General features: G+C 31.5%; 1 protein-coding gene across 2 annotated transcripts; it reads right to left on the reverse strand.

Moving 5' to 3' along the window:
* Window positions 1-732: 732 nt before the first annotated feature.
* On the reverse strand, window positions 733-3839 carry LOC110687367 (NEP1-interacting protein-like 1). 2 transcript variants are annotated; one of them, XM_021864010.1, is made up of 5 exons: window positions 3488-3839; window positions 2896-3089; window positions 1815-1898; window positions 1469-1651; window positions 733-996 (listed from the first exon to the last, which is right to left on the reverse strand). In XM_021864010.1, the coding sequence occupies exons 1-5, from the start codon at window positions 3657-3659 to the stop codon at window positions 829-831; spliced, it is 801 nt and encodes a 266-aa protein (XP_021719702.1). In that variant the 5' UTR covers window positions 3660-3839; the 3' UTR covers window positions 733-828. The 2 variants fall into 2 exon arrangements, with proteins under 2 accessions (XP_021719702.1, XP_021719703.1); XM_021864011.1 differs by having other exon boundaries at window positions 2938-3089; window positions 3488-3838.
* Window positions 3840-25959: the final 22120 nt, after the last annotated feature.

The following is a 25959-nucleotide window of genomic DNA, read 5'->3' on the forward strand; positions in this document are numbered from 1 at the left end:
CACCTGTATAGTCGTATCGTATAACAGTATAACTCTATGTGGACTATTTGATATTGATGGGCTATCATCTAATTGTGAAGCCCATATGTCTTATATAATTTTATGTGCCATACGTCCAATTTTACATCTCTTCTAATTTCTACATAGACCTGGTTATTTGGCGGGTTGAAATGGGTGGGTTAGTACTCAATACTCAATAAAGGGTTACACTAATGCACTTATTGGATTTGGTCAAGGCTATGGGGGTTGAGAACAGGTCAGGGTCATGACCAATTTACTATCTTATTAACTCTATAATACTCGAGCTTTGTTTTTGTATTTTTGGTGCAAAAGGATGCAATTTTTTTTAAATTTTTTTTTTTTTAGGGTTGTATGTAAGAAGATTGAAAAAAAGATAAATAATTAGTATAAGCAATAATAAACTAATATTTTTATTTTATTTTATTTTTATTTTTATTTTTTTTTGAGGAAAGCAATAATGAACTAATTTACTCCAATCAACACATGATTTTGTCCTAATTTTTTTTAAAGTTATACCATTTTAAAAAATGTATTTAATATTTATATACTCTCCTAAAGACGGTAGCGTATATATCATATATTAATAACCGTTTTTTTTCCTTTCTTTTGTTACAAGTCCTTACAACAGTGCAGCATGTAACAGATTCCTCTGAAGCTCTCACAGTTGATACGCATTTCAGGAAAATAAGGCATAAATAAAATGAAGAATGGTTGGTGGTTAACCTTTTCACATCAACTCATTTCCACAATTAGCAAAGTGGCCTATGATCCCAAATTTTTACATCTTCATATTCCTTGTACAACTAGTTAACTTTGTACTACATTTCTGCAGCCCGAATATTGAGTAGAATCAACAACATTTTTTCTACAAACAGGACATGATGTACTTCGTATTAGCCATTCGTCTATACACATCATATGAAACAAATGTTGACAATTTGGTAGCTTTCGTGCTCTTTCGCCTTCCTCAATACCCTAAATCAGGGAAAAAACAAGGACAAGAATGAGCGAAATACAAATAATTTCCAATTTATTAACAAAATCACTATCTTTAATTTCGTTCCAAATAAACAATAATAAACCATTGCTTTTAGAAGCATAATCAATTCAGGTGAATGGGTCGTATTTATGTTTTGATATTGTATTAGTTATATATAGTTGCACAAGGTCTTTAAAGACTATAACTTTATAATCTATATAATTTACATGATGAGTAGTGCTTCTTATTTAAAATGTTAATCAATGATGCCAACAAAAGTGAGATGTCTCCTAGTGACTAGTGTATTTGCTTAATTAAGCAAATTCAAGTTGTATTTTAATGAGAAACTGAGGTCGTATTATTGAATGATGTTGTGTCAGTAATTGTCAGCTCTACTTATTAATGGAAAGTACTTCGTAGCTAACACTGTATTAGGCATTAATTATGATATAGGAAAGCAATAATTACCTGTAAACAAATGGTGCAACAAACATCATTATGTGAAATCATTGGAAGAGAAGAATTCGATGAATTGCTATGGAAATTGATCACAGGGAGCTTCTTGATCTGCTCAGGGAACAACCCTCGAATTTCGACGATGTTATATAAATCTGATCCTTCTTCATTCCCAAATCCCTCATTCATACTTGTCTGAATTAAAGTAAATCCATTAGTGAGCCAAATTAAAACCATATGAATTCTTCGTATTATACCATTATGTATATATTTATTCTTAAAAATAGACTTGATAATTATATTATTGAAGTGATTATCTATGTTACTCAAACTCTTCATTTTATGTAATTAAACTTACTTGCCACTGGTACGCCTTAAGAACAGCGGGGCTGACCAATTCCCTAAAGGCCTTGCCATTAAATATGCATCCGAAAAGAGCAACCTGATTGTAACAAAATTAATTAAAAATAAAACTAAAATTAGGTGATTAATTATACACAGAATAGCAGCAATTTACAGTTCTTAATATGGTAGCTTAATTTGGTTAGGTTATTCTGATATGTAAAGCCTTGCCTTAATTTTCATCCTCCAAACTATACCTACTTTTGGGGCCCAATCAAATTCAATTAAGAAAAATATCATAGGATAGTCCTACATCCTATTATGGGCAAGTAATTTAATAATTTCTGTAGAAGAGTAAGAGGAATAAATTCAAGTTATACGATAAAGCTATTAAAAAAAAAAAAAAAAATAGATGGGCCCAGCTTTTATGAATTTTATCTTTACTAAATTGAAATCTATGATCTAGATTCGCCAATTCGATGCATCTATGTTACACTCGTAAGGATGGTTGATGTACATATCTGATATTTCTAATAGACGTGACCATTTTGAGTAACACTATGAAGAGATACTATTAGTACACTCCGTGAACATAGAAGATATTTTGAGAGAATTAAAAGGACAACTTATTGATGAGATGAGGTTGTTTTCTCATTATTCCATGTTAAAAAAGAAAATCGAAAAAAAAACCCCTATTTTATAAGTCCAATTTCTTAACCAAAGAACTGAATTTTTGTTGTCCAATTTCTTAATCAATTATGTGTGTAAATTAATATCTACATATCTTATCAAACTTTTTGCCAGTTACATGTCAGAATCTATAATCATGGTAAGTACTATATATTATTGTGATGAACAAGTTGCTTACATGATGTGTAGGGTTTAATTCGTGTATAAAAAATCAACGCACAACTATATGGTCCATTGTATTAAAGCAAAATTATATTGACTCGATCATATGCACCTCATCTCTAGGAAAACAACATGGGCATGAATTTTTCTATGTACTATGGGCTTTGTCATAGAAAATGTCACTCTTTTGTGAACCCACTTCTTTCGCAACGTAAAAAACATCGTGATTGAACAATAGACCTTACCAAATATGCTAGCTGATTATCCGTGTAATTAGTAATACATACTTTGAACGGAAAATGACCATTGAGGAGTGAATCAAGCAACTCAAGGGCAACAATGGCACCTGACATGACCCCAATTGCGGCACCTCTACATAACCCTGACTCGGTTGTTTGCCCTTTTATGGCTCCTGCAATGCCTCCTATTATCACCCCTCCTGCCAAAATATTCCCAAGTATAAAATATAATAAAAGAAAAAAAAAATTAACAATTGTATGATCATAGTTTTTGTTTTTGTATAGGTACATTTCACATAAAAATAATGCATGCTCAAAATTAGTCTCTTTCGAATTTACTAATGCTCCTAAAAAGCGCGTTTTCTTAAACTTAATTATTAAGAAAGAGAAATTATGAGACTATGATATACATGTGACCCCTCGTCTAACACGTACCCATCAAAAATGTTCAAAGGGTCGCCACCATGGGGTTTAATAAAATAAAAAAAAATATATCTATATATTTAATTAGTAAAAGTCGAAGTTTAATACATCCTTAAACACGTATATATGTAAGAAATTGAGAATATTATATAAATAAGATGATAAACAAACTTACCAAGTGCAAATATGATGGTGGCAATGGCCAAAGCAACATTCTTCAACAAATTGAAAGCAAATTGATGAAACCCAAATTCTCTAATATGAATACATTCCAACAAATGAACAACCTTTCTACAAAGATAATTAAATTGTAATGAACAATTAGAACTTATTCTATGAACATCCATTATAATTGAGAGTTTTAATTTGAAACAAAAATATCTTGAAATTTATGGGAAAAAAAGGGCTTGGGAAAGTGTGAAATTGAGGGAGAGTGAGTAATACTGGAAAGAGAACTAAAAGAGCGAGGTTTTAAATGGGGCTTGAAACTTAGAAAATGCATTTAAGAGGGTGTGGACTACTTGCTCTTCCCTCTGCACATATATGCATGGATAGAAGAAGTGCAATTAATGTACTGATGTAACCAAATAATTCTACCCAATTTAAAACAATGAAAATGATATATACATTGCATTCTTAAGGGCTGCATATAAGAAGTTAAAAATGTAAACATTAATAAGAATTTGTCATTAAGGTGAGTGATTTAATTATTTCGTCATTCATCTCTTAAGCCTTAGAATTGTATATATCATAAGTAAACAAATTACAGTAGATGTAAATTACGAAGTACATAGAATATATTCATCAATTTATTACCGTAATTGGTTTTACATGTACAACTATAGGTTATAGCCTTACAGGTGATACAACCAAATGTATAGAAATAAAATTTATGAAGTGTTTAGAGGGTATGAAAATGACTTTCGTCCTTCATACTTCGATTTATACAAGTATAAATCAAGGAGTACTTATACATCATCAATCAATGCATTTCGATCCATTATAATTAGAATAAGGGCGAAGGAGCTTAAATAAGCAAGCCCGCAAAATGGATTACGGAGTACCATGCATGCTGGCAGAAAATTGGGGGGAAAGAATAAATTAAAGCAGTGTTTGCATGCATATTAGTACATTGATAATGTATTCTAGGATTTTATTTTAGATGCATTAAAATTTTTTTCACTAATTTATTGCGTGACATTAAGAGTTGTTTGTGAAAAAACATTACAAATTATTGAAGTAACCCTCAATTTTAAGCAACTAATCATAATTAATTATGACTATTATAAAACAATTTCTTATAAGATTTTGGGAAAAGGCTACACATACGACCATTGTATGCGAAACCCACATACAATTTGACATGACAACTTTTCATTGGAAGTTATATTAGGCCCCTAAATCCGCTAAAATTTGAAATTTCATTTAAAATCGAATGAAATTTCAAACTAACTTAATATTTGAAATTTACAATATTTGTCATTTCCAATGACACATTTTATTTCTGAAATTATTTATTTTAAAGAAAAAAAAAAATCATTTCTTTAGTCCTTGACTGCACCAAGGAGATGTTTCTTCATCAAATGAACGAGTTTAATGGCAACTAATCTTCTTTTTGGCTGTTTCATGATGTCACTTTGGGATGTTTGTAATATATTAGTCTTTATTTTTCTTTCTACTGTGGGTATTAGTGACAGGCTGACAGCTATAGGCATATCAGCCTTTTAGTTTTGGATGTATATATATTTTGCTCCTACTATCCTATTTTGCTTAAACTTCGAACTTGATATGGCTTTATAATTAAATCCTTCTAGGACTCTATCTATATGTTTCCTATTTGCGTTAAAAGGAAAAAAAAAAAAAAAAAAACCACCATGAACACAAATATGAAAAACCGATAATTTAAACTTTGAGAAATTCTACATGGTGGCCTCAAGGTTTCAATTTTTCTACGTGGAAAACAAACTTTTTTCCAACTCTCTCAAGTAGCACTCTGGTTTTGCAGAATTAAGTGTAGTGTCCTTTTTTGGTTTTATAGTTAACTTTTATAATTAAAATGGTTAGCCTAAGATTTTTTAGTTTAAAAATTAATTAAATTATATTTTAAAATAATAAAATTAAAAATAATAAAATTAAAAAAAAATAAAGAAATTTTTTTTTTTAAAAAAAAAAACAGCCCCCAACCCACGATCACCGGTTACCTAAAGAAAGGGTTAATTTTTTTAAAAAACAATTTGACACGTGTTGCATTCTAATTGATTCAAAAAAAAAAATTAATTTAAATTAAAAAACAAAAAAAAAAAAAAAACCAAAGACCACCAGCCACCCAACGCTGGTGGCCGACCTTCCCTAATCGGCAAGCCCCACCCATAAACCACCCTCTTTGATCCCCCAACCCACTTTTCCGACCTACCGGAAACCCTCTCCGCACTGCAAACCCACTCATCACTCCCTTTATTTGCGTTTTCCGGCAATTAGAGGAGAGAGAAAGGGAAGGGGATGCGCTTTTGGTGGTTTTGGGGGTAGGGGAGGTGATTTTGAGGGTTGGGGTTGGTGTTATAGGTGGGAACGGGGGTTGGGGAGGGGATGAGGATAGTTTTAGGGACGGTTATAAGTGGTTTTGGGTTTTATGGGTGGCGGTTTCGAGGCTGGGGTTGTGGCTATGGCTGGTTTAGGGGGTGGGAGGGAGGGAGAGGGGGCTAGTTTTGCGAGGGTGAGGCGGTTTCAGGGGAGGTTTTGAGGCTGGGGTTAGGGACAGGGTGGTTTGGTTGGCTGTGGAGGGAATTGGCCACCGCCAGTGGTTGCGGGCTGGTGGTGGCTAGTTTTGATTTTTTTTTTTCTTAATTGATTTTTTCTTTATTTTTATTTTTATTTTTATTTTTTTGGACCACTTACGACTTGACACGTGTCAAGTGACCTAGAATATTAGGATTTTTTTTTTAATTTTATCATTTTAAAATATAATTTAATTAATTTTTAAACTAAAAAACCTTAGGTTAACCCATTTTAATTATAAAAGTTAGCCATAAAACCAAAAAAGGACACTACACTTAATTTTGCAAAACCAGCGTGCCACTTGAGAGAGTTGGAAAAAAGTTTGTCCACGCAGAAAAATTGAAACCGAGAGGCCAACGTGTAGAATTTCCCTTAAACTTTTCATCCTATTGTCATCGATTTGTTCGTCCGTTTTCCAAGAAAGGTTGGTGGTGCACTTTCGTCTACAAAACTTGAATTTACATCACTACTCAAATTACTCGATTTTATTGGATTAATTTATTGTTGTGTAGCTGACAATATCAAGATTTGACGAGTTCGGCAATCTCCTTTAGTTTTATGATTATATGGTGTTCAAATAGTTTAATTCCAATTAACAAATTAAATGAATCATTGTTTTATATTTTGTGGTTTAATTGAGTTATTCTTCATCCTATAACAATCTTCAACTATTGAAATAGGTCTTCTTACCATATTCCAATGAAATATTGAAATGAGTCTTCGTATTCTTCAATTCCTCCCGTTCTCTATTGAATTTGGATTTTTTTTTTTGAATTATAATAATTATTATTAAAGGCACAGAAGTATCCAAAGACATATTGATTACAAAAGAAATTGGAGATTCGTAAAACCTCGGCTAAAAATGGTGTATTAAGGTTGTTTGTAATGGAAGAAAACCCCCAATAATTTTGAAAATAAGCAGTACACACAAGCAATAAAGTTTGTAAATTATTTAGTAACACAAGCGCTAAATTTTGATAAGCACATATATTAATATTATTTTTGCAATTATTGACATGGTGTTTATCCCGATCCCACAATCTTAGTTACTTACGCTGAATATAAAATTTCACCGATGTTATATTAATTCGAGTTCGATCCCTCCTAAGCGCATAATTTGCCCTTTTATCAAAAAATTTCTAAAATCCTTACATTGATCTTTTTTTTAAAAATGCTTATAATAATTTTAGTAACGACAACAACAAATATTGTATCCAAATTGTTGTGATAAATAATTTATATTTTATAAATGCAGTTTCTTTAAGAAAAATATAATTTTTAAACCCATACCTCAAACCCACAAGGTATGGGGTTTAGAAACCCAAGGGGGAAGGTGGGTATGGCTAATACCACACCTTTAGGTATCAAATAAAATATAAAAACCTATTCTTGAACAACAACCAAATATAATATATTAAGAATCAAGTTCCAACCCCATACCACCCTAATTTCATTCCTAATTCCAAACCCATACCACTTTGTGAACCACATCCCCCTAACAATTTTAACATTTTATTGGAATTTATAAAATAAAACTTAAAGATCACAAATTTATTTTGAAATGATAAAAATAATAAAAACACGTACAAGATTCAATCTATATAACCTTTTATTTACCAAAAGGTTACTTATAATTTTTGATTCATTAAGTTCATATATTTAGTACAATAGTAACCTTATATATGTCAAGAGTATAATAAAAAATATATAACCACTTTTTCGAGTAACAGGAGTCTAATTAATGATATAAATTGTAAACACAAAGGATCGATTAAATTAGCAATAATAAGTTGTTAGTAATGGGAATAATCGTATGGAGAATGATGTGATGATACACGTAACATTGTAACATTATTAACAAAGAACTTGAAATGTTATTGAATAAGTAAATTTAATGAAGTTATTAGCAATTTAGAGTGTCATAAGAAATTTGTACGTTATAAAAATTTATAAATAAGTGAATGAAAGTCTCAATTAATTGAGATCTAATTTGACAATGGGAGGGGATACAAAAACAATTATTCGGAACATACCATGGTGATGGATATTAGGAGTAAAGTTTAACCAATTGTATGAAAATGATTAGATGGATCGCGAAATTATTCTAAACAATAGAAGATATTAGGAGTAAAGTTTAACCAGTTGTATGTAAATGACTAACGCAATAATTTTGTAAATTAATTGGTAACAAATACCGTTAATTGGGTAAGTACATGATTAATTATCGACAATGCAGTGAAGAATAATATATTGGCAAAATTGGTCGCAACACCCTGAAATATGACTTAGGTGCATTGAGTGCACTGAACTTTGTGTAGTAGCCAAAACATCACCAAATATGGTGTTAGGTGAGACGTGTGTCTTAAATGAAAATTTTCAGCCACTTATTTCACTGGAGGAGGTGAATCTTCACTCTCCAGAACAATTTACAGAAATGATTAACAGTTTTCATCCACTTGGCTTGCATGAATTCACCACCTCCGGTAAAAAATTGTGGCTTAAAATTTCATATAAGGCATACGTCGCACCTAACACCATAGTTGGTGGTATTTTGACTACTACGCAAAGTTCAGAGTGCTCAGTACATCTAAGCCATACTTCAGAGTGTTGAGGCTAAGCTTGCCTAAAATATTTTGTTTGCATAATGTTTACATGGTGAATATCTCGCAATGTTGGTTACTATATAACGCAGCTCATAAATTGTTACACATTCAATTTTGACCGGATTTGAATCTCATCCTTAATCATAATTTTTTTTTAGTATAGTATCTTTAATCACATAATCAACTAGTAACAAAGAATGAAAATATAGTATCCAAAACTATACATTCTATGCATAAATGACACTTTTTTAGTAAAAATTTATTATTAAAGAAACAAGTCTTAAACACATGGGATATTTAGTAATAAGTGACAATAATTCATCCTTTTTATTTTTATTTTTTTATAAACACTTTGTATTTATTATATTAAGACTTTGTGTCTAACAATTGTTTTTATTCTTTGTATTTATTTATGCTATAAACAAACTAGCCTTTTTCCACATATTAATACTAGTTTTGTGCCCTGTGCGATGCCCAGGTTGTTTATTGAATTTAAAAATTAAAATTTTTATCTAAAATATGTATATTATTTGAATTTTCAATTCATGGATTAATAATCACTTGACAATCATACTTGCCGTTTATGAGTATTTTATGGATTAATAATCACTTGTCAATCTAAAAAATTTAGAAGTAATAATGTACAACTAAAAAGAACGGTTGTCTTAAGCTTTGATCTCTTTTTATTTTCTCGTAACATCTAGGGAAAGGTTGGTTGCGTGTTAAGACTTAAGAGAACGGTTATATATAATAAAAGGTCTCTTTGATTTTTATTTTTTCCTTTTGTACCTTTTTGGATCCGCCATTTTGTATAAAAATATTGGTATTTTATTGAAAATAAAATTTTAAATCAAAGTTTTATTGAAAATAATACTCTAAGATAACTCTTTTATCCTACTAAATCCATTCAACTTTTATTGAAAATAAAACTCTAAAATGACTCTTTTTATCCTATTATACAATAAATATATTCAAATAAATCCTATGTGTCATATTAATATTTAATTGTCGCCTACGTGGTGCGACACTCGGCAAAAAGTTACAACGCCAAGTGTCGCTGTCTCGTGACCTAGCTAAAAGTTTAGCTTTATATATTAGTTATATGATGATTAAACTAGTATCCGTAAATATGATAAAATCAAATAAAAAAATAATTAAACCAACTTATTTAGTAACACGATTTTTATTAATAAAATAAATTGTAAACGCATATGAGTATTTTAACAATAATAAGTTGTAAATGATAATAATTGTGTAACCCACAAATGTATGAATCATAATCAATGTATTTATATTTATTAAATATCACTTTCAAATCTTTAATTTTCCACAAAAAATGGTAACAATATATGCAAGATTATGTTTAAGGAGACAGTTATAAACACACGGGAGTATTTAGTAATAAGTGATAATAATTTATGTGTAACCTTTCGTGATTTCATTTTAACTCTTAATTATTTGATTAAAAACCTTTAACGAATGAATTAAACTCTTCAATGTATGACTTATTCCGTAAAACAATAGATAATTGTATAATTGTATCTAATACGTACGTATTTAATTTTGTATGGTTACTTTATATGTAATAAAAATATAATGTATGTTATTTTGGTATGTTTGAAATTTTTATAGTTACAATAATGACAAATTACTAACACTTATTAATAAAATAACAAACTAAAGTAAGGTTAAAATTGTCCAACTTCATAACATTTTTGAAAATATATCGATATGGATCCATGTTTATAGAAAGATCATGAAAAAATAATTTCATTGGTTTTTTTCTAATAATTTTTTGAGTTGTAGTTTGTAAAATATCGTCAAATGAAGTATTATTCAATTCTTATATTAAACATCTTTCTTCATTAATGACGTTGATTAGGATGCTATTTTTCTAGTAACATAATTGTATTTTTTAGTAACGTAAAATATTTTTTTAGTAATAAGAAAAATTATTTGGCGCCAATAAAATTTATTCCGCCTTAGTCTAGTAAATTGCGCCAAAAAATAAATTTTTTTCCCTCTCATGTTTTAGCTAATGATGAGTTGTCATATTTTAATTGGTGTTGTATGTTTGGTCCACATACAACAATTGTATGTGTATCACCTCCCAAGATTTTGCCACGTGAATAATATAAGAGGAAAATATCTAATCTATCAAAATTTAATACTCCTATTACGAAATTACGAAGTAGAAGCTTATTGCTCCGTACAAACATCCATGCTTCAGTCTTCACAGTGTATCACGATGACTTCATGTACTTTCAATGACATTCACCGAACACAGCAATTCAGTAAACCACTAACCATGCACTAATAAACTTCAAAAATTAAATCCAGTTTCACTAATCTTTGAAGTTATGACATGTAACTTCAAAAATTAATCAAGTTTCACTAATCTTTGAAGTTACATGTCATAACTTCAAAGTTTAGAGAAACTTGATTTAATTGGATGATCTATTTGAAGATTTAATGAAGATATAGGAACACGTATGTGTACAATGTACTAATTTGCGAGTGGATTAATTATTACTATTATACTTATATTACTATGTATTAGTAAAAGTTAAGCTATTGTAAATATCTATCCCATTGTCAACTTTTATAAAGTTGAAATTATTAAACATTTTACATTATTTTGTTTTTTCAAAAGAGTGAAAATAACATACGGAGTATTATCAATCTATATATTCAATACGTATTAAACTTCTCTGTATTACACAATTTTTTTTTAAAATCCCAAATTAGAGGTGACTTCGAGTTTGTGATTCTTGAACATTTGGTTTCATCTCACATCGGAGGCTTAATTTGGCACTGTGAAAATGACAAGTGTGTCATGGTGACACGTTTTATTAAGAACAATGAATAATAGTGATTTGTTGAAGGTTAAACTTTAATTTAGTTAACTTCATCAAGATCGAGCTGGCTAGGGTTTAACATTTACCATGGCATGAAAATTTTCAAAATCATATTTGAGAGGTTAAATGGCATAAAATATTTTCTTATCATCTTATGGCTTGCAAAGGGTCATCCTAGCACGTCTTTTTTATTTTGGTACACGCTTTTGATATTTGATACTAATTTTTTCCGATATATTATCAGGAGAGGCCGTCCGAGTTAATCTTCGTGATAAACAAGTTTCTATATCAAGTAACGGTTTTGAGATGAACCGCTACGTTTTAAGGATAGACTGTGTAGCAGGTTTATCCATTTTATTGCAAAATTTACACTTTTGCCCCTATGATGATAAACGAACAAATATATTTATAACGGTGATAAACTTGAATTTTCCTTAAAAAAAAAAGAAGGATAAGTTAAGATATTTTTATAAGCTAGACACTAGACTAATTTTTCTTCCAAGGTCAATAATAATTTTTTTATTAGAAAAAATACATCATCAGCTTGTACTCTCTAACAATATAATTGGAGTAAATGTGGAGTACAACCTACATCCAATAATCTTGTTTGCATGTCTGTTTTGAGTAAGTAGTTCATAGGTAATAATGCTCTCATTAAATGAGACATTATAACTAAGGAATATTTTCACAATTTTTTGGTTGCATGCTCAAAAACCGGGTGCTACACTTCTCCTACTTCTGTTTCTGTGGGGGTTTTTTTTTATCCTTTTTATTAATTCTTATGGTCTAAAAAAAAGCCATTGGAACTTGAGAAATTAGATAAATATATACTCCTGTATATACAATCCTAAGGTTAAAAATAAGAAGTTATAAGAGAGATAATATTAAGCATAGTCATTAGTACAACAATATTTGCATCAAATAAAAATTAGTAAAGCAAAATATGATACATGATTTTGTCATACATTTTAAAATTAATTCTCTTTTTGTCTCTTAAAGTTATTTATGTTTGGTAATTGCGACAAAATAGTTAAAGTGAGGAAATATTTTAGAATATTACAGTATATGTAGTATTTGAAAATGTATTAATCAAATACTTATTTTATTTCTACAACCCGGCCATAGGGTATGTAGCCAATGCAAAACAAAATAAAAAAAAAAAATAATAGTAAAAATTTAGAGATATAATTAAGTCAAAAAAAATTAATATCACCAATCAACACTTTCATTTGTAGTGTCAATTTTATAAATTAATATCACCAATCAACAGTTAATTCAATGCAAAATTACAGATCGAACTAGAACTGTATATATCGTTACCCATATATAGAACCAAACAATGCAAGGAATATATATATATATATATATATATATATATATATATATATTTTAAAGATGACATTATATTGAAACAAAGAATTATGGTCCTAGCTAGCTGTCGATCTCAATGCATGATAATAAACCAAATTCAGTGATCGTGTGTAATGGTTGTCTATGAAACAATGAGCAATGCCACTATATATTTCGCTATACCATGTTTGAAAGTTCATTAATTAAATAGAAAATGCCCATTCCCTCTCTTTCTCCATTCCTTCATTTAATTTATTAGTGATTTTATTTAATTTTCTTATCTACAATTCAATTTGCTAAGAATATATATATATATATATAATAAAGAATGAAGCAAATAATAATGCTATAAAGTGTAAAAAGACGAACGAAATAATAATTTCTGCGTTTGTACTATATTGAGTCAGTGGTGCATGTATTGCATTTGTTCGTCATGAAGCTAGCAATAAATTGTTAGAGTAAGTATTTATCAATTTTTTTTATAAAAAGAAAAAATGTTTAGATACAATCATGGAAAAAGTACAAGGCATGCATGTACAAAATTTAAGGGTAAATTAGGAAATATAATGAATAAATTTAAAAAAGTTAGGGTATAATGATCTTTACATACTATCCAGAAATAGAAACATAAAGAACATTTTGGATCTCCAAAATAGGAAAACAGGAACTATATTACGGGACGGAGGGAGTATAATGAAAGAGAAGAAGAAAATATAATACTTGAATTAATAAATTAAAACTAGAGAGAAAACTAAGGTTCTAAACTAATAAGTAATGGGGTAATGAAATAATAAGCCTAAGGAGTATTTATAATAAAGCTAGGAGTTTAGATAGAATTAGGAAACTAATCCGCTAATAAAACTCCTTTATTCGTCTAGGCACGGACGTGCCTTAATTAGTTCACTCGTCCATACATGGGCATGCCAGCATGAGGCACGTCCGTGTCTCGCTGCTGTACGCATAACTTGTCTTAGAACGGTCATAATTTGAGATCTAGAGCTTTAATTGAGGCGTGTAATATATCGTTGGAAAGCTCTTGAAGTCTACTTTCCAATGCAATTTGAATCACTTCATTATCATTTGTATATTAAAAGTTATGATCAAAATAATGGACGGGACTCATATTCATCAAGTCTTTCATCAACGCTTTACTTCATTATAGTTCATTTTCGCCTCATAGATATGAGTTGAGATCCTTGAGCGAGATAGCATCATACTCCATGATTATTATACTCAAAATTAGCCAACCATAATCCATTTGCATCTAAATCACCTGAAAATCATCAAAACACACAAACGGAGAATATTAGAGCATAAATTAAGCAAATAATGTAAATATACACCTTAGGTAGACCTCTAAATCTATAAGCAATTAAGCGTAGATAAACACCTAAAATGTGTACAAATTAGGACTTATCAATAGATTTGCTTTAAATTAATTCCGGATTCATACATCATATACTTATAAAACACTCAATAATAGAAAATTGTGAATCGCATGCATTGTCTAAGCATGTCATGTTAGAACTTAGAAGTACAAATTAAAATTCTCTAAGAAATTCTTTACGTGGACTCTATAAATACTATTCCGTATGAGCAAAAAAAATTTAGTCTTATTATTGTAGTTGAGAATACAATAATTGCAATTCTTCTACTGTTTTATTTTTGTAAGTTTGTCTTTTATATCCTAATATTAATATTTTGTTTTATGTTTTGTTATGTCTACGGGCCTATTTCGATTTATCGAAAACAACTGAACTGAACTGAACTGAACTGAAATGAATTGTTTATGAGAGAAAAAAATTAGTAACTGAATTGTACTGAACTGAAATGATTGGAGCTGAAGTGAACTGAACTGAAATTAAGCTGAACAGAACAGACCCGTATATCACACAAGTTTAAAGCTAATTTTTTCAATGTATAGGCTAATATAAGCAAAACTTTTATTGTGTAGTCGACTAAGGGCCTGTTCTTTTCAGCTTAATTTCCGTTCAGTTCAGATCAGTTCACTTCAGCACCAATCAGTTCAGTTCAGTTCAGTTCCTAATTTCCTTAACTCACGAACAATTCAGTTCAGTTTAGTTCAGCTCCAATCAGTTCAATTCAGTTCTGTTCAGTTTAGTTTAACTCCAATCAATTCAGTTGTTTTCAGTAAATCAGAACAGACCCTAAGTGAACAAGAGGTTTGAGATTTCAGAATTCTACTGGTGCAAAAATTATCGATATCTATAGGCAAAAAGATGATGCTTATATTAGTTTTGGATTTTTGGATAAATTGAAAGGGTTGAAAACATATACTTGTACAAAGTAACTAAGTTTACCAATGTGCGGTCTGAATTGGTATAATCTACCGGCCACATTCCTACAATTCGTGTTTTTGTGACCTTGTCACTTTCTTTCACCTATATTTTTTTTAGTTGAACTTTGAATTAATGCACGTATAAAATCATATGAAATACTTAGCATTAGTATTATACTATGTATATTTTATACATCTATATCCTAGATTCGTAGGTATATATATTTATACCAGAATTATGATGGAAGACGATTTTATATTGACGGTAGACTCAATTATAGGTTTCTTCGTGAAAAATCTAAAGCGTCATCACTAACATAAAGATAATAAGACATATTATCTGTACAAAAATTTGAGCATTGAGAAATACAATAATACATTATGTCTACAAAGAAATAGAGCAGCAAATTGGATAATAAATGTAGGACATTTTGTAAATTGATACTTGTTATAGTTGGCAACTCCTCGCGATCCTTTATAATGATAAACTAGGTGTATCCTCAAGGAAAGGACCTCTTAATTGTATTCGTTGTCCTATCTTTAATTTTTTTAAGAATAAAATAAAATAAAATTATGTGTACCTTCTTAAAATTAGAATCCACAAAGAGTGGTCCTCTAAGGTATAAATAATTTAGTAGCATATAAATTTGATATATTGTCATGAAATCCGCGAAACAACTGCAGCAATGTTTATTAATAGTTTTTAGGACTTAAACTAATTATTTTGGTTGATTTTATTGCTTAATTTGAATTAGTATCATGTTGGGAATAAACCTAATTTATAGAATAATATTTTTAGGCAAATTTGTGTCGATTATATGGCCTAAAAAGAGAACAATGGGCTGCTGCCACTGTTAGTTTTGGGCGTATGATGTTGTGAGTTTTATGATGTGTTTTGCCTAATTTCTAAGTCCAAATGCATGATTAATATGGCCTATTATGCATTTAGAGTGTATACTGTAATGGACTAAGCTTAGTTTCGTGTTTAAGGCGGGGTTTGGGAGTTTTATTACAAGTGGTGCTGCTGTGAATGAATTTGGGGCTACTATGTATGTAATTTTATTTAAGCATGTTAAACCATGAATTTTAAGTCCGTAATGGTTTTGTATGATGTCTATTGAGTGTAAGTATGTTCTTGCTCAGGTTCGTGCTCAAAAAAACGTCACAAAAATCAAGCCAAAAGGGGGGTGCTCGCTGGGCGTGTTGCTGAACGTGGGTTGCGTGGCTGTTGGGCGTTTTGGGTGCTTATTCTTCTCCTTTTCTTCTGATTTTTGGTGGCCTATACAACAAGGTAACTAGCTTTCCTCCCTTGGGTTAGAAATAGTAGGTTTTAGGCTTAGATTAATGTGTAGGAAGCTAAGTTTTAATTGGGTTTCGAGGAGTTTATTAAACCTTGTTGCTGCTGGGATTTTCGTGGTTTTCTAGGGTTGTTACATCTTGTCTTGTGCTTAGTTTATGATGTAATCCCATGCTTGGGTTGTATGATTTGTTATCATGATCAAACCTTGTTGTTTTGTCATGTTTGTGCATGAAATGCATGGAGTATCATGGTTGAAAGCATGAAAATGGCTGCTGTAATGTCTTCAATGTTGTGTGGGTTTTTGGGGGTATAAACATATTGTTTTGTTAATTTTCTAGCCTATTTATGTAGCAAACATGTTAGGGATTCATGAGGGATGGGTTACATGTTGTTAAGAATGAATTTTGGTTGAGTTTTAAACATGTTTACGCCTCCAAAATCCATAACTTAGCTGCTGTAAATTTCAGACCTGTTTGCAGTGCGAAAATGAATTTTAGGGGATGGTTTGCTTTGTTTCTTTGATCAAACTTATGACTATTATGTCCTACTATGTTTTATGGTCATGTATAAAAATGGGCTAAGTTAAACTAAGAGTTTTGATTGGGTTTTTAGTGATCTGTTTGCACACGCGCGCTGCTGCCATCTCATGTATCATGTAAATAGAGCCTATTATTTATATGTTTTGCCTAATTATCATGCTCAAACCTATTCTTATTAGGTCCTATTATGTTTTTAGAGGTTGTGCATTAATGGGCTAAGCTTAATTATGTGTTTAAGTTGGGTTTTGGGGCGTCTTATTGAAGAGGTGCTGCTGTAGATGGGTGCATGGGCTGCTGTACTTTTTAATTAACTAGTTGTACAGCGCGCGTAATTGAAATTGAAATTATTCAAAAAGAGCACATTTGATGTGTCAATTAAGCGAAAAAGGTTTTATGAATCCACTTGAAACAGGTGCAAATCAAAGAAACATATACTGCAATTCCCTTATTTTAATGGTTTTACGGGATGGGGGAAGGGAGGGGATGTTTTCAAGGGTGTGAGAACGCTAGTCGGCGGTTTTCGGGAACAGTGGGGCTGGATTCCAGCAGGCAGGGAAGGGGAGGGGTGTTTTGGTGGGAGTGTTTCCGGCGGGAGGAAGGGGAGGAGGGTGGGGGCTGGTGGTTTTTGTTTTTTCATTTTATTTATTTTTTTGGACAAATCACGTGTTGACACGTGTCCAATAACCTGGTATAACAGGTTATTGACTTTTGTTGACCGGTTAGGGCCTGATGAAAGAAAATTCCCCTCAAAGTTAAGATTATTCAAGAATAACCGATAGTTGGGATTAATTAAATTAAATGGCCTAAAGTTGGGATTAATAATACCAAATTTTCCTTTATTTTAATGGTTTTATGGTGACATCAAAACTATTGTCCACCTTCTATGCCTTTTTTCATAGGATTTCCGCCCTCACATTAACTACTCATGCCTGCAAGCAAAATGGGTAACCTGATCATCCAGTTGTTAGTTAGCATATATGTTGCACATTAGAGCTTCGTAGAGATCTAAAGCCTATTTGAGGTTTTTTTCAAAAATAAACACCTATTTGAGATTTGACATATATAGACAAAGTAGACCACAGGTCCATAACGAAGATGAAGGGAGGCAGTAAGCCAGTAAAGCAATAAGAAAGTGTTGACCAAATATAACTCATATCTCTAATGGTCCGATATTATTTCTCACAGAGATGTATAATACAAAGCATATTCCATGCAGCTGGGACGGAAGGGAAAAAAAAAAAAAAAACCCAAAACATAACAGTAATATCAGAAAAGATATAATAGAAATCAAGTCCCCAGTTAGAGTTATTAGACTATAATAGAATACCACTCAGCTTGTGATTTAGCCAAGGTACTTGTGAAAAGGAAAAACCGAAAAAGAGAAAACCTTTAGGATCAACAAACAACAAAATTTCAAACCAACAAAAAAATGATTACAAATTCTATAGTTTGTACGGCTTTTAGACTTCACTAAACTTGCTACATTATGCACAACTGCAAAAAAAAAAAAAAAAAAAAAAAAAAAAAAAAAAAAAAAATATTGAAATCACAAAGGATTGAATATCCAAGATATCTTCTCTAATTCTCATGAAGCAAATATGCCAGAAAGATTATAAGCTATGCAGTTAAAGCAGTTCATAGGACTGCAATCAAAGTGTTACCACTTCCTGGAGACCAATGAGAATTTGAGAACAAGCTAATATGGAGCGAAAGAAAATTATGACGCTAGTCAAAAGATTTAAATATCATCCCACATAAATATTGACAATAATACACATAATATTAACCCAATGCTTCCAACAAGGATCCCATCTAGGGCAATTAGGGAGGTCATATTAACAGCCTCACCCATATAATTGCAATTTTTCAAGAAATCTTGTAACTTTAAAAACATGATTGTAAAGTAGCACATTTATCAGATCATCTACAAGTGAAATAATATCATGTGCTAAAGATGAACTTGGTTATCTTTTCTTCTCCTTTCTACTGACCAGTGAAAGACGTGCATTATTTGGCACTGATCACAGTAAAAACTTCAAACCTGCTGAGCAATACCCTGTTGAATGAGCATTATCCAAAAAACAGAAAGGATAGAACTTTTATACAAGCTTCAAATTTCTCTATTGCAAATACCATACAAAAATAGTAAGATTTTAGCAAGGCCGCAACATTATCAGTTCAAATGGGCACATTCAAATCTAAAGCATTAGCAACAATACCTGAAAGCTTATTAAACCGCAGAGTACCTAAAGATTAAACTACTTGCAAAGACTTCCTTTAAATTTAAGACTTAAATAACACATCTAGAATCATATAATGCATTTAAGGGTTCAATATGGACATAGAGACCAAATACATAACATTCTTAAAACATAAAGTTCATAGCGAGAGACACTTATAGATCCCACAAATTCTTCACATTACCAAGTCATTGGAAGAATATTGTAAAGTAGCTCACTAAACTTGTCAGATTACCAAACTTTAGGGGAATTCTTCCTGAGAGGTTGTTTTCATAAACTGACAATTCAATCCAAAAACTATATCAAGTGTAATCAAGACTCAAAAGACTACACAACAAAGGGAGTTGAAGATTAGTCAAGTGTGCCAGAGTAGGCGAAAGAGCCCCTGATAGTCAATGTTTCCTAGGTCTTTTCAAGTGTTTTGCATTATTAATATATTAGTTATAGAACCATCTATATTATTCCAAAAGCAGTTGTCTTAAGGCAAAAAAAAAAAAAAGGTTTCTTTGAAGAGAAAGAAAGAGACCAGTTTGAATAGGTACCCGGTATGTTTGGTTAGATTATCTTATATAAAAAATTAAATATCAATCACCAGCTCCGCTCACCACCTGTCCACCTCACTGACCCAACTCCATCCACTTTATGAATCTTAATTCTTCTTCACTAAGTGTAATTCATAACAGAAGAATGCTAGTTAAATTAATAACTAAGCAACAATACAATCAAAATGGATTATTCTGATATTTCAAAGAGCAAGATAACAAGAATGAGTGATCCTAGAAAATTCTAGTATTCCTAAGACAAATAAAACGCAAAGCAATATAAAATACAAACCAAACATCATAATAGCTTGTATAGGCTTTTAGCATCCACGAGAAGTAGAAGAATTGATCATTGTTCAACAACTTTGTAACTTTTCTGCCTTCAGTATTTGCTCTTCCAACTTCTCATTTCTCTCCTACCATGAGAATTTGATGGTTCCAATAAGTTATGACAATAAAGTAAGACTTTGAGGATTCCAATAAGAAGTGCACGACAAGAAATTCTCAATTACTGAGGTAGGGAGATGAATCAAAGATTCAATTTCAAACCAAATAAAACACAGTGAGCACTTGTTTGGGGCTGTAACTCCTAAAGTCAATATATTATGCTACAGGTCAGTAAATTCAACCAGGAAAACCAATCATCAAACCCGCTGGAAGAAATGATGGTAACAATATAAGACAGTTGTTCAAACATTTTGGTGCTTTTACAAATGCACAATCCGTCCTCATTCTACAATATAATCCTAGATTAATCACATAAAAAAAAAAAAAAAATAAATAAATAAAAAAAAAACCGAATGTCCTACCAAATTCCTTGTAGACCATGGGATGAAAAATAAGCCAGATATTTGACACTAAAGATTTATCTCGTTCAGGATTCGAAGCATTCTTTGATATGCTACTTGACTTTCGGGAAGCATGATAACGAGTATAAGCAATAAAGGTAAATCAACAAAATAGCATATCTGTATGATGAAAAACACAAATCTTTGCCTCTCAAACTTATTTTAAGAGAAATCCCTAGAGGAATCCCTCTGAACATATCAGAGATACGAGCCATCTTGATGGTCAAAAACTCCTGCGCATCATATTTAACAACATGCATCTACCTCAAGCATTCTGAGATGATCATTCCAATCTCAAAAGACCGCCTAAAGATGCTGATAGAGGAGTTATTCCGAAAGATGATGAGCTGCATTACCAACCAAGTCTCTTAACTATGAAGCAGTCAATAAAAGTTTAACAACCAGTTGAGCAACAGGCATATGCTTTACAACAAAGCCAAAACAAGTATTATTTCTTGTAAAGAACAATTTCCTAAAATTCTGTTATAAGATCATTTAAAGGCGTAAAGACGGAAAGATAAAAGGCAAAAAAGCTCATTCTTTATGACTATAGAGAAAATCTAGTTGACATAAAAATACAAAAATCCAAAAAGAGAAGAGGGGAGGCCTCTTAAAGGATACCCAAACAGTAGTTAATATCAAAAGAATTGATAGATAATGTACACAGGCTTAAAGTACACTTCCAAGAGAATTTCATAAGATCCGAAGAAACCCTATCGGATAGTCAAATTCTTTAGTATTGCAACGGATAGTATTCATAACACAACATAATAAATAGCAACATATTCTCGATCTGGGAAACCCATCTTGCAAGAGTTGTGAGGAACCCAACTGGCAATAACTTGCAAAGAGAAAATAAATAAGAGAAAGAGCAGCAACAAAGAAAATAAGATAATGGCGAAGGGTCAAGGACAACAAAAATAATAGGAACCAAACCATTGAAAACCTAAAAGAAATCATTCAAAATCAAGATTTATACCTGAGCTCACAAGTACTATTAAAGTAATTCAACTTGATTTGACCCATTTTCTTCTTTTATCTACAATCAGCCAACAGCAAATCAAATAATCAAACAACGAAATCAATCATAAACTATGAAATTAAAGGACAATTAAAGATAAGATCCCGTCAAAAAAAAAAAAAAAAGATAAGATCAAATCCTTAATCAAGCCAAAAAATTTCAATAAATCCAAGAAACATGGGTTGAACATGAATGATCAAATAATAAAAGTAAAAAAAAAAAAAAAAAACACATCAAACAAAATTTACCTCTTCCTTGCCATGAGAAGTCTCCCATCTCTGTCCTCTGCTTTTCTCTATCACCATAATGGTTGATTTATCATCTTAAAAAGCAGATGAAAGGAACAAGATAGTTTTTGTAAGACAGGAGAGGAAAGAAGATGGAGATTATGGAACAGAAGAGAGAGGAAGTGTGCAGAGGAACCCTCAAAAGCAAAATGCAAGGAGAAACCCCTAGGAGAGAGAAACAAATGAGGTAGAGGGAGATGAAAATGATAAGAGGGGAAAAAAGGAAAAGGGAATGATAAAAGTAGGTAATGCAATGTTGAACAAAGAAATCATACTGAACAGAGAAATCATGCCTTCTTGTCCCAAATTGAACAAAAAAATCATACTGAAGTTGAACAAAGAAATCATACTGAAGCCTTGGGAGATGCTGATTAGATAATTGCCATGCAAGATGAACTAAATGAATTCAAAAGAAACAAAGTCTGGCACCTAGAACCCAAACCTGACAACAAGAAGATAATAGGCCTCAAATGGGTGTTTAGGAACAAGCTGGATGAACATGGCACAATCGTTGGGAACAAAGCAAGGTTGGTTGTTAAAGGCTACAATTAACAGGAAGGTATTGATTTCGAAGAAACCTTTGCTCCAGTTGCTATATTAGAAGCTATTAGAATTTTAATTGCCTTTGATGCTTTCATGGGTTTTAAACTGTACCAAATGGAAGTTAAATGGGACTTTTCTAAATGGTTTCTTAGAAGAAGAAGTCTTTGTTGAACAACCTCCTGGTTTTGAAAATCCAAATTTTCCAAATCATGTTTTTAAGCTTGGCAAGACACTTTATGGACTAAAGCAGGCTCCTAGAGCATGATATGTGAGGCTATCCAAGTTCCTCTTAGAAAATGGTTTTTAATGTGGAAAAGTTGACAAAACTTTATTTCTAAAATCTAAAGGAACTGATCTCTTAGTTGTGCAAATTTATGTTGATGATATTATTTTTTGTGCAACTAACGAATCTCTTTGCAACGACTTTGCTAACTTGATGAGTAGAGAATTCGAAATGAGCATGGTGGGGGAACTCATTCTCTCTTGGTTTAATTTGCAAATCATGCAAACTGAAAAAGGGATAATGATTCACCAATAGAAGTACATCAAGGAACTTCAAAAGAAGTACGGTTTGGAAATCTCCAAAGTGAATCACACTCCCATGGGAACAAACACAAGACTCAATGAAGACTCAAATGGGAAGAGTGACAATCAAACCCAATATAGGGGAATGATTGGCTCTTTGCTTTACCTAACTGCAAGTAGACCTGACATCTCTTTTAGTGTTAGTTTATGTGTCAAGTTCCAAGCAAATCCAAAAGAGTCACATCTCACTACTGTGAAGAGAATTCTAAGATACCTAAAAGGAACTGATGATCTATGCTTATTTTATCCTAACAATAATTGCTTTGACTTGAAGGGATACACTGATGCAGACTATGTAGGTGACATAGTAAATAGAAAGAGCACATCAGGTATGACTCAATTCTTAGGTCCTTGTCTAGTTTCTTGGGGTTCCAAGAAACAAAATACTGTTTCATTATCCACAGCATAAGTAGAGTATGTAGCAGCCGTTGCATGCTGTTCCCGACTGTTATGGATAAAACAACAATTAAGAGACTTTAGTATTACACTTGGCAGTGCATCATTCTAGGGTCAAACACATTCATATTCGTCATCATTTCTTAAAAGATAATGTTGAGAAAGGTTTAATAAGAATGGAATTATGTGGAACTGAGTTTCAAATAGCTGATATTTTAACTAAACCTCTCAATAGAGAAAGACATGAAAAAATGTGTTTGAAACTAGGTATAGTCAAATTAATTCATGTGTTTTTATTCTCTTGATTGGTTCATATGAAAATCCAAGGTCCTAAAAAGAAATAGCTAACACAAATTTCATTGCTAAATGATGCAATTAAGTTAAGAGCTTGTAAATAATTTTTCTGTACAATTTTTAATGCTGGCATGTTACATATTCTTTCAACTTGAAGAATTCAAGTGTGGCAGTAGATGAATCATGTTGACTTGTTATTTGTTCCTTCTGTAAATTAGCAAGCTGATTTCTTTTATTATCTTTTTATTTTATATTATATTTTCATCAGATTTATCCAAATTCAGTTATTCCAATTTTTCTGTTTACCCAAATCTAGTTCAAATTCAAATTTTAATTTTATCTTTTTAGTTTAGAATGTTCCTATCGACTTGGAAACTTTGAACTTATCCCTCATTAAAACCCTCATAAATTCCTCATCAACCAAAATCAAAGAACCTAAACTAAACACCCTCATCATACCTCTTGGATGAAAAATACATTTAACCATTCACAAAACCCAACGCTCCATCTTCACCATTCATCACTACAAAAGCCACCATGTGAACCTCCCTCAACACTCAACTTCCCAAACCAAAAACTCTAAAAACCCTCATTGAACAATCATCCTCAACCGAAGGCACCTCAACTATTGCACCCAGGGAAACCTCTCCAGTTGAAACCCCCGTTCCCAAAAGCATTCGCTACTCGTTTAAACCAAACCCTAACCTGAGAATCCATAACCGGCGGCTCTCCCATGGAAATCTTCGAGCAACCCACTCAAGAACCACCAAAACCTAAACCAACTCCATCTCAAAGAAAGGATGGGAAGCTTATTAAATTTGATGTGAATTATCTTGCCAATTTGTTTCAAGTTCCTGCGATTGGATATGATCATTATTTTAAAGCTTTCTCAAATGATTGAATTATTCAATTTTAAAAACAAAATTTTTAACTAGCCATAATGATATGTCTCCTAACCATAAACTCCTCTTTAACATTGTGAGAACAAGTCTTGTGCCAAGAGCTCAAAAGAGGAGTGAGGCAAACTTGCTTGATGCAACTTTGATTTATTGTTTAGCCAACAAAAGGCCTATCAACTTTCCCTCGCTAATGATCGCCCATCTCAAACATTGCATTACCCGAAACTGCAAGGTAGGGTAAGAAATTCTTTTGTACACTATCTTTAAAGATTTTGAAGTAGACTTGGAGAAATATGTGTATGTTTAGAGTTTTAGGCATATTATTTTACTTTAGTATTTTATTGTGTTAAAGTTAGTGGTGGGTATTCTTTTATCAGAGTTAGTGGATAGTGGAACCATTTACTTTTAGAGGGTGTGAGCGGGGTAGTAGTTTTTTATTATCTTTTGGAGATTGGGGAATAAAGTGAGTCCTTTTTGAAGAGAGAGAAACAATATACTTCGTAATATAAATGAGACCATTCCATTTAAGGAAATAAGTTGAAATGTGTCAACTAAATAATGACGGCTTTATAACCAACTAGGGTTGGCGTGAGTGGTTAAGGGCCTCTCTCTCCTTAACCAAGGTCTCGGTTCAAGCCTTGGGTATGGAAAAAATTCCAACTGGGAGGGATGCTACTCTTTGAGATAGCCATGCAAACTCCCGCAGGAGATTAGTCCACTTGCCAAAGGCAGTGGGAAACTCCTCATAGTTATACAAAAAAAAAAAAAAAAAAAAAGGGACAACTTTATAAGGAAAGCGTGTCAACTAAATAGGGACGGATGGAGTATTTTTTAAACCCTATCAACCAGTTATAAAATAGTTAATATTTTGTTTTTGTTTTGTTTTTTGAGAGTATAAGATAGTTCATACTTCATACTGAAACTTTTTTTTTCTAATTATTTTTTTTACCTCAAAACATAAAATTTTTGTGCATTGATATTAACAAGCGGCGTATTTGCAAACTTCGTTAAGAAATTATGTGAAAGGAACTAATTACAATTTGGCCATTGTGCACAACTCATTTTTGTCAAGCATATTGTGGAAAACAATATACACCATAATATTTGCGTGAAGGTTGTAAACAGAAGAAAAGGTGTTGCTACGAATTTAAAGATGAAATAGTTTATTGTAATGGAAATTTGAATTAAGAGAATTTTGTATGATTTATCGGCTAAAAGTAAGAAAAAATTTAAATAAGTATGAGAAGCTATATTCCACTACTTAAATT

The sequence above is a fragment of the Chenopodium quinoa genome, unplaced genomic scaffold, assembly GCF_001683475.1.
Source record: "Chenopodium quinoa cultivar QQ74 unplaced genomic scaffold, ASM168347v1, whole genome shotgun sequence".
In the NCBI taxonomy this organism is placed as follows: domain Eukaryota; kingdom Viridiplantae; phylum Streptophyta; class Magnoliopsida; order Caryophyllales; family Amaranthaceae; genus Chenopodium; species Chenopodium quinoa.